Source organism: Antechinus flavipes, chromosome 1, assembly GCF_016432865.1.
Source record: "Antechinus flavipes isolate AdamAnt ecotype Samford, QLD, Australia chromosome 1, AdamAnt_v2, whole genome shotgun sequence".
Classification (NCBI taxonomy): Eukaryota; Metazoa; Chordata; class Mammalia; order Dasyuromorphia; family Dasyuridae; genus Antechinus; species Antechinus flavipes.
The window spans coordinates 262306789-262322207 of NC_067398.1; the positions used below are offsets into that span (position 1 = coordinate 262306789).

The 15419-nt window shown below is 32.4% G+C and overlaps 1 protein-coding gene across 2 annotated transcripts in view; it reads right to left on the minus strand.

The window, feature by feature from the left end:
- The window catches only part of LOC127564459 (transmembrane protein 180-like), a 62495-nt gene that overhangs the window by 14589 nt on the left and 32487 nt on the right, over positions 1-15419 (minus strand). For both annotated transcript variants that reach the window (XM_052001006.1, XM_052000997.1), the window contains exons 4-6: positions 11421-11575; positions 6181-6264; positions 3735-3878 (exon numbers count right to left, since the gene is read on the minus strand). In XM_052001006.1, the coding sequence (XP_051856966.1) occupies positions 3735-3878; positions 6181-6264; positions 11421-11575 (383 nt within the window). The remainder of the gene's footprint in view (positions 1-3734; positions 3879-6180; positions 6265-11420; positions 11576-15419) is intronic.

Here is a 15419-nt window from a genome sequence, read left to right on the forward strand (position 1 = left end):
TAAGTAAGTTAGGCGGCAGAGTGTTGGTGCTCTGATTAGTTTGGATGCAGCAGAAGAGATCAAGCATCCAGAGATGATGGCTGCAGAGGTAAGCAGCAGGAGGGCACAGGGCATTCTGGGGCATAGAGCAGTGAGAAGTTAGGCAGAGGAGGCTTTCCTAGTCATGAGGTAAAGTACATAGCACTGAAGTCCCTTCCAACCTCACAACATGAGCTTTCTGAGGAGCTTTCCTTTCACAACAATTTGTGAGTATGTGGAAAACTGTATTCATTTGTAAAAGGGGGACAGCAAGATTTCCCCCAGTTATTTCCTTTGCTATTTTGTTCTAATTAAATGTTTTGCTATTTCAATTTATGGTTCTTGCCCTACAACTCACCAGTTGTACTCAAGGAGTACTTGAGTACTCAAGGAGGGGACTAAAGCTATTATTTGTTGCTTGACAGTGAACTCGAGAAATCTGATTCCAGATTTGTTCTCTAAAAGAGGGAATATTGTTCTATTGCAAGACAAGGTTCCAATGTCCTCTCAGAGGCTAAGAGATTTTTTTTCACATCCCTCTCAGAGGTTAAGAAAGATATGAAAAAAATTAAGTGGAACAAATAAAAGAATATAATTCACAAATACAATTCAATAAACTACATAGTAAAGGAATGAAATGTAAGAATGAAATCCACTATAGCCAAGTATAAGACACAAGAGTCCTTTTTTTTCCTTAGGTAACCGGACCTTTACTACTGAATAAAACAATGAATTACACCTTAATAAGAAACAGAGGCCATTAAACAAACAACAGAGTGTTCTCCAGTTATTATAGAGGCTGTTGCTGTAATAAATCTCTATGGATATCACATTTTCAATGAACAGTTCTTAAAACTGATTTTAATGATACACCAAGAACTCTTTCATTACATAGAAACTAAGCCTTGAGGTTATTTTCAATTACATTAGGCCATTTACCCTACAGCATTTCCTTGGATAAAGTTCAATATAGTATAATTTATTTTGTCATTTGGAGAGAAATCACTTTCTAAACTATTCTTACAAGTATAATTTTGCAGAGTTTTTTTTTTTTTTATCATGAAACACTCAGATAAAAGAGAAAAAGCAAATCAAATATCATTCATGGATCTTTGTTTGAGAATATGCTAAATCAAACATATATGTTTATTCCCTGATGAATGCCTTCTCTTTTATTAGGCTGCAAAGCCATTGAATATATTCTACTGCACTCAACAAATATTAATTTGTGATACTTTTCTCAATTTCCTTCCCCAATTCCAACATATATCAAAAAGCAATATGAATTGGGCCAGAATAACAATATGTATTGAGTTCCACTGTTCTATATTAGGGTATATTTCATAGGGGCAGCTAGGTGGTGCAGTGGACAGAGCATTAGCCCTTAAGTCAGGAGAACCTGGGTTCAAATTTGACCTCAGACACTTAACACTTCCTAGTTATGTGACCCTGGGCAAGTCACTTAATCCCAATTGCCTCAGGGGGAAAAACAAATATAGAGTATATTTCATATACCTAAAATGACATCACTTCCTTAAATTACTGTAATATTTAGCATCTATATTACAATAGTACTTGCTAATCACAAAAAGTTTACTAGCCAGGACAAAACCCTAGGCTTTTAAAATTTATCATTAATTAAATCAGTTAGCAGTCTTTCAGTACAGAAAGAGATAAAATGGAATTTTCAATGTGATTTTTAGTAGGATATAGATATGAAAACAACTACAATAACTGAAGCAAAGCAGGGGACAGCAAATTTGGCCAATGGCCAAATTCAGCTTACTATCTGATTTTAAACAACCCACAAACTAAGAATGTTTTTGTCTTCTTTTTTTTTTTTAACATCATTTAAAATGGTACTCTCTTATTCTATGGTTCACTGAGCTAAAAATAGTTTTTATAATCATTCTTAGTCCACTGAGCCTTTACGATCACATAGGCCTTGGCAGGCCTTGCTGACCCCTGAACTAAGGACTTGATTTTCACTGGTAAAATGGAGAGAAATTAAACTCTGCTTTTCTTGCTCAGGAACTTGACAGGAAGATCCATAATGGACTACTATGCAGTATATGGGGGCAACTTGAAGCCAAATCCTATTAACACGAAGTGGAAATCACCAAATTTGGAACAAATGTTTGTCATATAATCACAAAAATCTGTCCACCCTACTGATGTCAGAAATACAGTTTATATGGTTAGTTACAGCTCTTAAAAACAGGCCAGTAAAAAATAATATCCCCAAATTGCAGTTGTATAAATTATAAGGGACAAAACAATAAAAGCACATGCAAGGATGCTGTGAGCTATTTATATTTATATATTTTGCTAAGTAATTTTACCATGGAGGATTTTAAAGCACTTTATGGACATCATGCTGGATCATTTTCGGAAATACATTATCCATCCAAGCCATTGGTAAATCAAATGTTAAATTACTCCAGGGCACTAAATGTCAGAGCACGATAACTAGCAATTCTGGCACTCACCCTTCAACCTACTCCTACCCGCCCCCCCCCCCCCCCAAAACACACACACACACACACACACACACACACACACACACACACACACACACCCCAAGGGTGAGAAGCAGGAAAAAAATTCCTGAAATGAACCTTTAAAAATGAATTCAACTGCTTGTGGTACAGGAAAGCCTAAGATACCCTGAGGCAGCATCAGGAAAGGGAGTAAAGTTGGAGGACTGGAGTAGAAAATGATAACATTTGGTGGCTTCCTATGTTAACTTATTATCCTTGCTGATTACCTGCTGAGTTCAGTTGTTTCTAACCTGCTTAAGGAATAACAAGCTTGTCACTGCTCTCTAGATTTTATTGTCCTGAGGCAAAAGCTCCTATCACCTTATTCTTATCACAGATTTGCTTAACAACTACCTGAATGAATAGATGTCTAAAATAGTTATATAACTTGAGATCAGTTTGTTAAATAGTTAATATATCTCTTCTTGAAGCACAAACAAATAGGTCTTTAATATTTCTACTTTCAAGGAAAGCTAACTACTCCTGTTCAGGCTCTTAGCACTTTTCACATGGACAACTATAATAGCCTTCAAACTGGTCTCTTTTCCAATCTGCCCTACACATAGCTATGAAATTGATATTCCTACAGTATTAATTTGACTTGTCACTCTCCTGCTCAAGAAGTTCTTTTGCCTCTATCATTAAAAAAAAAAAAATACAAATTCTAATTGGGCTTTTTAAAACTTTTTCAGAATCTGGCTCCAGCAAACCTTTCCAGACTTGCTGTATGCTGTATTTCTTCATGCACTATTCTGACTGACTTGCTATTTCTTTTACACAGCATACTATCTCCAATCCCCTGGACTTTATGTAGTCAACTAAAGGCAAAGCAATAAATATGTACTATTTTTGGAATTCACTATACAGAGAATGCACTCCCTCATAATTTCTACTTCACATAATCCCTGGCTTTCTTCAAGGATCAGTTCAGTTGTCATTTCCTACAGAAAACCTATCCTGATTCCCATGGCTATCCCTTCCCAGTGAAATTTCTTTATATTTACTTTGTATGATTTGTTTATTCTTTTGGATACATGTTGTTTTCCACCAAAAGAATCTAAGTTATTTGAAAGCAAGGGCTATCATTTTTTACCTTTGTAATGCATAGCATTGTGTCTGGAATATAGTATACGCAACTTTTTCAGTTTTTTTCCCCCATAATTTTAAGTAATTTACCTGGGATCAATCTGTATGGACTTCTTGTTTAGCTGTTCGTACCCAAAGTGGTTTAATACAGTGACTATAACCATAGGAGCTAAAGACTGGGCAGGTTTGGTAAACAAAGCGTTGGTCCCAAAAACCATTGAGGAAAGGGGTGATCTGTAATGGATAAGATCAAAATAAAACCATTTCATATTCATCCTGTGCAGACATCTATTCATTGATTTATGGTTATGATATCAGGTTATGGAACCTGACATGGAAATACTCTTTAAAAACAAATGAATAAAATCAGATGAGCTAACCAAAAGGATGAATAGTTACAGTAAATAGGATACTTAAACGAACTGACTGTTAAGCAAATAAATATTAATGACAAAAACAAATTTGGATAAGTATGAGGTATTGATAAATGTGATGGTTCAATGCAAAGAATTACAAATGGTTTTTTAGCTTGATCTTAATATCTTTATTCCTCTTGGATGTGAAGCATGAAGCCATGGGGACACAGGCATGTTACCTGGTTATCACATTCTTTTTAGTAAATTAAAGAACATCTTACATAATAATGACAACACACTGAAATCATATAAGATTTGAATTATTTATGAAACCATAGTAACAAAAAATAATAATAAAATTACAGACTCAGCTGTAATAGTGACCAAAGTTAAACAATTACAGAGAGCTGCAACAAGACCCAGAGCTATAACCCTTGTGGAAGCAGTCACAAAACTAGTTCAGTGTAATCAGGAATTGTAAGGATAAGCTAATGACATGTTCTTTGAGTATCTTTGCCAATAAAAAGCTTTGATCAATTGAATGGTGAGTGTGGCTTCTTTCCTTGGCAAAAGAGTTCAAATGAAAATATACAGAGTCTGTGTCTCAAACTCACCTATTCCTTTTCAATCTGAAACAATAAACACACTAGAAATATAAGGGAATCAGAATTTTACAATATAGATATTTTAATTTGTGGTTTTCTAAGTCAATATATAGCTCTCAGAAATTCCTTTTTTTTTTTTTAGCATGTATATATATTTTTCTAGTTACAAATTTTTTACATTTGTTTTTAAAACTTTTGAGTTCCAAATTCTTTCTTCCTTCTTTCCCTCTCCCTCCCCAATAAGCATAAAAATTATGTTGTAGGGAAAAAGAAAAAAAAAACATAGCTCTCCAAGCCCCTCACATCCCAAAAGAAATCTTAAGGAAAAAATAAAGCTTAAATAAAAAATATTGTTGTCTAGAGGGAAGGAGGGAGGAAAAAAATTTTGGAATACAAGTATTTGCAAGGGTGAATGCTAAAAACTAAATAAGTATGTGTTCTGAAAATAAAAAGCTTTTTAAAAAAAGTATGCTTCAATCTGTATTCAGACATAATTAACTCCTTTTCTGGATTTGGATATCAGCTGGACTTTTAAAGCAAGTCTGAGTGGTAGACAACTTCTTTGCTACAGGTCAAAAAATTTTTTTCACATAATTTCTAAAATGTCTAGTAGGCAATTAACAGCAACAACCATGGACTTTGAATTTTGTTCTTGAGGTATCACTGAGCAAAAGTTCAATCTCTTCTTTTACCAGAAGAATAATTTGAATTTTGTGTCAGACATGTACCAGTTGGTAAATGATTTCAAAAGTTTCTGAAAAGTAAATCTTTTTTTTCCTTTATTCTCTGAGGAAGGCATTTTTGTTTTTAAGAACATTTTCATTGACACATTACAAACAAAATACATTCTGTCCAAACAGCTAAGCTAAACTGTACCATTAATGATATCTATCTCTGTTTGGATCAGGAATCAGGAAGACCCGAGTGTAAATTCTGTCTCGGATATTTACAAGTTGTGTGATCCTTAAGCAAATCATAATCTCTCTGAACTCTAGTTTCCTTGTCTATAAAATGAGGCTAATAAGAACACATTAGATTAAATGTAAAAAACTTGGTATACCTTAAGTTGATATATAAATGTCAGCTAATATTTCTCCCCTTTGGTTTTTGGTGGTCAACAGAAAGATAAAATCTGTCCTTTAATTTTAGTAGTATAGTACTACAGAGACTTCTTAATATGAGCAGTAATTTGCTATATTGCCCCTAAAAATTGTAAAATCACTTGGGAAAGGAGAGAAAACTACCAATGTTAACATTTGTTTTATATACTGGTCTTACAAGCTCTCTTAAAGTGACAACTTTTAAGAATAATAGAAACTTTTTTAAAAATGGCCACTTTATGGTCTTCCTCAAGGACACTATGTGTCTTCAAATAAACAATTACATTTCTACCATCAGCTCTAGCATCCCCACCTGACAGTTGAGAAGGCTGGAATAAATGGCTCCTGAACTCTCTTCTAAATCTATGACTGAAATGTATTTGCAAATGAAAACATAACTGAAATGCAATAAATTTTATAGTCTTGGTAGATCTACACTGTTGACTTTTGCAGTCATTGTTTAAAAGGAACTTACTTCCGTTTGAATTTCAGTACATCTGCATCAATGATGTCAGCCAGAGGAAGATTAAACAAACTAAATGAGGCTTGAACTACTACCCTAAAAAAAAGAAAATATACATGTGAAAATGCTTATTAGAATCATAGGCTTATTTTTTGTTTTTTTAAAAACAAATCAAGTAAATGCCAGTATCTGGTTTAAAAGAAAAAGAAAAAGAAATTGTAGAAGGCATACACCAGGAGGAGTGGGCTAATATATATTTTTTTGGTCTTATGAATAGAAGACTCCAGAGCCAATTTGCAAGAAGGAACTAAAGGAGATCACTCAGGCCACAAAAATCAGACACAGATGTGGTTATCAGGAGTTGTTGACTCAGGCAGACACAAGACTGTATACATACCTGGAGAGTTCTGCACTGATATTCATGCATTCTTGTAGGTGGGCATATGGTGTTAGATGCATTTATTTTTTTAAAAAAGTTTTATTGATGAGTTCTTTTTATATTACAAGCATTTCCAGATCAACCCCATTCCAGAAGAAGTATCTTATAACAAAGTAAGACAATTAAGTAAAACTAACAACATAAAGACCTTATCTGGAAGTACAGGCAATATCCCACATTTATAATACCACCCTCAACCTTTATTAAAAAAAAACAAAAAAAAATCTATTTTCTCTCCTGAGGGCAACTAGGTGGTGAGCTTGAAGTTAGAAACTCATCTTCCTCAATTAAAATCTGGCCTCAGACACTTACTAGCTGTGTGACTCTGGGTAAGTCACTTCACCCGGTTTGCCTCAGTTTTCCCATCAATAAAATGAGCGGGAGAAGAAAATAGCAATTGCTCTAATATAAGATCTTTGCTGAAAAGCCCCCAAAATTATTCATAAAGAATTAAACACAACTAAACAACTGAACAATAATTTTCTCTCATCTCTCAAGGGGTAAAAAAGAAAAGAAAAACAAATTGTAGAAGGCATACACCAGGAGGAGTGGGCTAATATATATTTTTTTGGTCTTATGAATAGAAGACTCCAGAGCCAATTTGCAAGAAGGAACTAAAGGAGATCACTCAGGCCACAAAAATCAGACACAGATGTGGTTATCAGGAGTTGTTGACTCAGGCAGACACAAGACTGTATACATACCTGGAGAGTTCTGCACTGATATTCATGCATTCTTGTAGGTGGGCATATGGTGTTAGATGCATTTATTTTTTTAAAAAAGTTTTATTGATGAGTTCTTTTTATATTACAAGCATTTCCAGATCAACCCCATTCCAGAAGAAGTATCTTATAACAAAGTAAGACAATTAAGTAAAACTAACAACATAAAGACCTTATCTGGAAGTACAGGCAATATCCCACATTTATAATACCACCCTCAACCTTTATTAAACAAAAAAACAAAAAAAAAATCTATTTTCTCTCCTGAGGGCAACTAGGTGGTGAGCTTGAAGTTAGAAACTCATCTTCCTCAATTAAAATCTGGCCTCAGACACTTACTAGCTGTGTGACTCTGGGTAAGTCACTTCACCCGGTTTGCCTCAGTTTTCCCATCAATAAAATGAGCGGGAGAAGAAAATAGCAATTGCTCTAATATAAGATCTTTGCTGAAAAGCCCCCAAAATTATTCATAAAGAATTAAACACAACTAAACAACTGAACAATAATTTTCTCTCATCTCTCAAGGGGTAAAAAAGAAAAGAAAAACAAATTCCTTGTAGCACAGCAAAACAAATTCTCTCCTTGGCTGTATTTAAAAATATATCTTATTCTATTTCATTCTAAATCTATTCCTCTCTGTCAGGAGATAGAAATAATATGTTCTAGCATCAGTCCTTTGGAACTATGGATAGTCCTTGTATGGATTGTAGTTTTTAAAGCTTTCAAAGTTGCTTATCTTTACACTGTTGTTATTGCATGAAATTCTCCTGGTTCTACTTGTTTCATTCTAAATCTGTTCATAAAATTCCTCAAAAGTGATTTTTAAAGTTTTTACATTCAAGGGTTCTGATAAAAGCCTCATTTCTAAAATATATAAAGAACTGACTCAAATTTATAAAAATTCAAGCATTCTACAATTGATAAATGGTCATAGGATACGAACAATTTTCAGATGAAGAAATTGAAACATTTCAATTTATATGAAAAGGTGCTCTAAATCACTATTGATCAGAGAAATGCACATTAAGGCAACTCTGAGGTACCATTACACACCTCTCAGATTGGCTAAGATGATAGGAAAAGATAATGATGAATGTTGGAGGGAATGTGAGAAAACTGGGACACTGATGCAATGTTGGTGGAATTGTGAAGTGATCCAACCATTCTGGAAAGTAATTTGGAACTACGCCCAAAGGGCTATCAAACTGTGCACACATTATGATCCAGCAGTATTTCTACTAGGCCTGTATCTTAAAGAGATCATAAACGAGAGAAAGGGACCCAATGTTTGTGGCAGCCCTTTTCGTAGTGGCAAAAAACTGGAAACTGAGTGGATACCTATCAGCTGGAAAATGACTGAATAAGTTGTGGTATATGAATATTATGGAATATTATTGTTCTATAAGAAATGATCAGCAGGATGATTTCAGAGAGGCCTGGAGAGACTTACATGAACTGATGCTGAGTGAAATGAGCAGAACCAGCAACAAGAAGACTATATGATGATCAATTCTAATGGACATGGCTCTTTTCAACAATGAGGTGAGTTAGGCCAGTTCCAATGATCTTGTGATGAAGAGAGCCATCTACACCCAGAGAGAAGATGTGGAAACTGAATGTAGATCAAAACATAGTATTTTCACTTTTTTGTTGTTGTTTGCTTAAATTTTGTTTTCTTTCTTATTTTTTTCCTTTTTGATCTGATTTTTCTTGTGCAGCATGATAATTGTGGAAATATGTATAGAAGAATTGCATATGGTTAACATATATTGGATTACTTGCCATCCAGAGGAAAAGGGAGGAGGGAAGGGAAAAAAATTGGAATACAAGGTTTTGCAAGGATGAATGTTGAAAATTATCCATACAAATGTTTTAAAAATAAAAAGGTTTAATTTTTAAAAATAATATTGATGATATTACATAATGTGTTTCTTTGTTCTGCTTATTTTTATTCTGTATCATTAATCTTTCGATTTTTTCTTTTAAATCCTCTATTTCTTACAGCATAAGACTCTATCATATTCAAAAATCATAATTTAATTCAGTTATTCCTCAATTAATGGGAATCCCCTTGTTTCTATCTTTTTGCTATTGTAAAAAGAGATGACATGTGAATACATAAACATGCATATACACACATAAATGTGTATATATGAGTATATATGTGCATATACATGAATGCATACACATAATTTATTACACGTAAGACCATTTCCTATTTCGTTGCTCTTTGACGTGTTATATTGGATCAAAGATATATACTGTAACTTTTTATGGATAATGCAAATTGATTTTCAGAATGGGTATTTTTATCCACAGGTCCACCAATAGTGCATCAATGTGCCTGTTTGAGATCTCCAATATTTATCATTTTCCATTTTTTGTCTTCCTTGCCACTCTGATGATTGTGAGACAGAATCTCAAAATTATTTTAATTTGCATTTCTCTTCTTTCATATTTTTGAAAATATGAAAACAATTGGTAAGAAATACTAAACAATTATTTTCTTTTTGGATAAAAATAAAACTACTTTTTTATCTTCCTAAGATACTCCAAGAATCAGCTCATTAAATTTGGCTCACAGTGTTGATATAAGCTCTAATTAATAGAATATACCACTGAAACATGTGAAACTTTTTTCATGGCATAATGAATAAAACAGATAAAGTACAAATAGGGATAAATAGAATCAATAATGATAAGTAAATTTTAAAAAATAGTCTGAGTTAAAGTATAACACATTTCTAAAAATTTGCCAATAATTATTCATTATAAACATATTGCTTTAAATTCTAAAAATCTATATAAATGATTTTTAACTAAAATAATCCTTAATTTTACAGATGAAATAGACAAAAAATATGGAATAATTTGAGAGAAATCTATCTTTCAAACCTCATCATCAGAAATCAATTCCCATCATCCCTTCTAGGTTTTCTTTTTACAACAAAAATATTGTGATATTCTTACTATTAAAAACTTGTAATATCAAATAATTATAGCTCAGCATATGGAGAACTTCTTCTAAAAGAATGTGTCTTGGTGGTGGGAAAAAAATTTTCGATTCTTCTTGGACCTTCAGTTGATCCTTTATTTGAACTACAAATAATGAATACTTGCAAGTACATCTAAAGGCTCTTGAAATCTGTGTTTATGATTTACAATGATTTGAAGTTACTTTCAGTTAATGTTTCTCTTCAGGTTTAAGGAAACATGAAAATTAACTCAAAGAAAGCTCTTTGTACCCATATGGGAAAGTTCTATTTCTTTCTTTCTTTCTTTTTTTCTTTTTCTTTTTTTTGGGGTAGGGTGGTGGTTGTTGTATTTTTTTTTCCCCTGAGACAATGGGGGTTAAGTGACTTGCCCAGGGTCACACAGCTATGAGGTGTTAAGTGTCTGAGGTCACATTTGAATTCAGGTCCTCCTGACTCCAGGGCCGGTGCTCTATTTACTGTGCCATCTAGCTGCCCCTCTACTTATTTCTTTTAATTTTTTTCTACTTATTTTTTCTATTTTATTTACAAACTCAATTATTTCCTCCCCAAATCTAATAAAGCTAAGAGACTAAGGTTATTTTATTAGTTTATATACTATGGTCCTAAATATTTAGTGCTTTTGATTGCCGTAAAAATGTTATTTTAAATATATTTGGCCTTACATTAAAAAATACAAAGAAAAAAAATGTTAGTAACATTTCATCATGAATTAATTTGAAAGAGTGTTAGTGGCATCATGAATCCAAAGCAGCAGCATAAAAATTCTAAGTATAGAGTTTATGGAGGGGAAAAAAGGCAGAAAGGTAAAGAAAGAAAATATGAGGAATTAGTTTACTTCAATATTATGTTTAGGACCCTATCTCATACATTTAGCAACGAAAAGCAAAAAGAGCTTATAATCCAATATGTCCTATCTTTGTACAAATCAGCTTCTTGTTTCTCTAAAAATAAACTCTTCAATAGAAAAATATAGAAGGACTTCAGTCAAAAAACTTTTTTTGCCTTGGAAAAGATGAACAAAAAGAGCTAATGCAATTTTCAAATTTTTTTCTTTCTAAATTGGCAAATATTCTCGATCAGGGACATTGTACTTACATGTTAGCTGTGAGATAAAAAGCCAAAATATAATAGTGTTCCTCTCCCAAGACAAACATCATAGTCGCAGCTGCTACTTCTACATAAAAGGAAAATAAAATGACCTTATAGTAACCAAACTTCTTGAGCCAGGAATGGCTGATGAGCACGAGAAACTAAAACAGAAAGAAAATGATACTGGGTTAAGAAAGAACAGACTCATAATTCATATTTATGGTAAGTGAAGTAATAATTCTCATTTAATTGTTATTAGCTATCAATATAATTAAACTTATATAATAGCAAATGGATCATAAAATAAATTAATAACTAATATTAATCTTAAATTATTGCCCATATGCAATGATTCTCATTTACATACTGCTTCATAGTTTTGACAATATTTTTCCTGGGTGAGAATTTTCAGCCCAATAATGGCCATCTCAATATATCTGTTAGCACATAAGCTGAAAAAGCTGCTGTTGATAGTTACAATAAAATGTCATTTATGTAGCTTATCTGTTAGGTAAAGTATTTTAGACATTTCATCTCTCCCAAGTGTGAAGTAGGAGGTAAAAATATGACTTCCCTGATTTTTTTAAACAGATCAAGAATTAATTATTTGCCCAAAGTCATAAAAGTGGCAGAGTCAATACTTAAAAGGTTTTCTGAGAATACAATTCAGTCTCTTTTTGTCCCATCAGTGTTGCCAAGTTATACACCGCCAACCTCAAAAATATCCATCAAAGAATGATCATATCCAGCAATTAATGACATGATTTATTGTTTTATTCCTATGAAAATGGTACTCTATAATTTTATCTATATGTAAAAATGAAAATTACCACATAAAAGGAGCCTCTGCTTTAAAAAAAAAAAAAAAAAAAAAGGAAAGGGTAATGATAATATTCATGGTCTAACTGATCCAAATCTAAAGTCACAATCTATATATGAAAATTGAAGGGTATATTTAATGGTCCAATTCTGACAACCTCCCCAGTTTCCAAAATATGTCATTTAATTTAATAATTGCTAAGTTCCTACTATATACAAGGTCCTTTTATAAATGTGAGAAAGATAACTTCCAAAATTCAAATGGGATGTAAGAATTACTTCATGATTTCAACTTAACTTTTTGATGCTTCTTACTGACTACCCCTCATACTTTCTCTTTATAAAGGCTCAATTGGGCCAACAACTTTGAACTTGTTGTTATACCTACTTCTATTAACAAAATCTCAATTATTCTACATTAAAATTTTTTCTATTTTATTTCTATGTCTGACATTTTCTTTTAAGGAACAAGAAATAGTTCTTTTGGGGGCTTCCTGAATTAGATTATTAATTAATTAATGCAATTCTAAGTATTTCTTGGAGTTCTACTGTAATACAAAGTTTCATGATTCCATTATATTTATCCTTATGCTAATTTTATAAGAACATAGAAGTTTACACTTTTAAACAAATGTATGTAAGAGGGATTTCATAATTTCATAAATGCTGAAAGAAATCTTTTCAGATTGCAATGAAGAATGTTATATAGTCTGAAAGAATTATCCTTCCTTCCCTGAAAACTGTTTACTTTGTACAAATTAAGGACTGGGACTTTTAATTTTTATGTTTATTGAATAGACATTTGAGAGCATTCTGTTGCCATCACAGATCTGGCAAACATGTCACATGTCCTCACAGGGGTAGTAAGGATAGTGCCGTGCTTATAGAATTTTGGTCGAGCAGAAGATAGGGCAGTGGACATATACAATTACTATTGTTTTTTCTTCTCTCTTTTACTCATTCACCTCATGAGTATTATTTACCATTAGTGAGAAGTCAACTTGAGAAAATGAAATTCCACAGGCCCAGTACTCTTTATTAAAATTATTATTTTATTAAATAGTGATTAAAATCACTATTAAAATCCCTTAAACAAACAACTGAATAAAATCCAGGACTGTTATCCTGTAACTGAAAAAAGCCTAAGTTCTATATACACCCAATCTGAATATATATATATATACATACATACATATTATATATATATATATATATATATATATATATATACACCCAATGAAAAGAAGCTGTCTATACTTGAAAGTCAATTTAAAGCAAGTCAGTTCAATATTTTGATTGACAGAAATTTGAAGTGCTAAAGTGAGGCTCTTCAGATTAGAACAGAATTTGGATTTAAATGTTCCTGAAATTCAAAGTTTTTCATTCTGAACATAAAATTGTGAATCTCTATTTTATGTAGGATTATTTTCCTTTTAATAAGTATATGAAAAATTCAATATGTAACTTTCAAGCTGTCCAATTGTATGGATTTTCTTCTGGACTTCCTATTATCCTCTCCTATTAATTTCTAGAAAATTTCTCAATAATTCTTTCTCTTTTTTTAAGCAACTCTACCAGCAGCTTTCCTCTTCCTTTCTTCCCTATCACTGAAAAATAAGATAGGAAAAAATCTTTGTCACCCATGCACATCATACATTTTTAGCCACACAAATTCCCAGAATGACTCAATATGATCATGTATTTCTCATTCTACTGTCCTTAAAATTCAAGAGAAATCTGACCAAAAGATTTTGATATTCCTTTCTTTTCTTGTGTTTTAAAATGAGTTGTAAACATTTAATAAATGCAGAAAACAAATGCATTTGTGTATATTAAAGCTGTTATAATGCTTTCAGAAACAAACCCTTTATTTTAGTCCATATATACATTAATTGAATAAATGGGGAGATTACATCTACATCAGTGATTCATCTCATATACTTTGAAACACCTCATTGCTATTTAGGTTGGGCTCACTCCTTGAAAAGATCAATAACACTGAAATCTACAATCTTGAATTGTGAGCTACCCTAAGTATATGCATTTTCTTCCTTCATATGTTGCTTTGTCAGCTTCCTTGAAGTGCACTGCCACTCTTTGCTGTGGTTTGTTGAGTACATCAGGAAAAGAGCTAGCTGAACTTATCTGTGTATTGTGAAATATTTTTTCATTTATGTATTTGCTTTAATACATTAGTACATATATTATTATTATTTGTTTTGCTTACCAAATAAACAGTTAAATTTAAGATCTAAAAAGTGTGATTATTTGGAATGGCTGGTTGTGGAGCTAGAAAACATTTTGGATAGAGGCTCAAAAGCTATAATAGTAGGTAGAGGAAATCTATTTCCCCTCAACTGGGTCATTTCTAGGACCATAAGAGAGTTTGAGTGTAACTTTGGGGTGATGATGAGCTCTCTCTCTGAAAATTTAGACCCTCAAAGCATGAAAGGAAATTGAAGGAGCTTCAAATAAAGGAATTGCCCTGTGAACAAAGTATTGAAGCTTTAGCATGTGTGTTAAGTACACTGTTCATAACATTAAATCGTTCCCATACAAGTGAGGAATCATCCCCACATAGTTACTAAGAGATAAGAGTTCACAAATCTATACTGCAGATTATTTCCTCTTCAAAACTGTCCAAATTTCATATGAAAATTGCTAATTCATACAAATACACAAAACATACTGTTTTATTAATTTGTGTTAAAGCAAAGTTTTTTTTTTCTAATCATATTAGTTATCAAAATGTTCATCTCACAAAAGTGATAACAGTTTATATTCTGTCAATTAATGTACATTTCCTCTTTTGTACAAAGACTCTTTTTCTACACTTTCCATCATTAATTACTTTTTGTGAAAAGGGCCTTAAAGAAACAATGTTATTTTATACAAATACTAAAACTTATGCACAACTCATAGGACAATTCTTTACTTAGAACCTATTTATTCTTATTTTATATGCAATTTTAACAAGCTTGATTACCTTCAAGCTCAGAGGACATTAGACACAGCAAGGAATTGCTCCAATCAGGTGCCCTAAAAGATCTGAAAAATGACAGCTAGCAGCTAAATGACAAAAAAAGATGCTTTTAAAAAAGCATGTAAACTTGAAAAGCACAGTAATCTAGATCCACTTGTATGCTGGGTCCACTTGTAAACTGTAACTCAAACTGTACTCACACT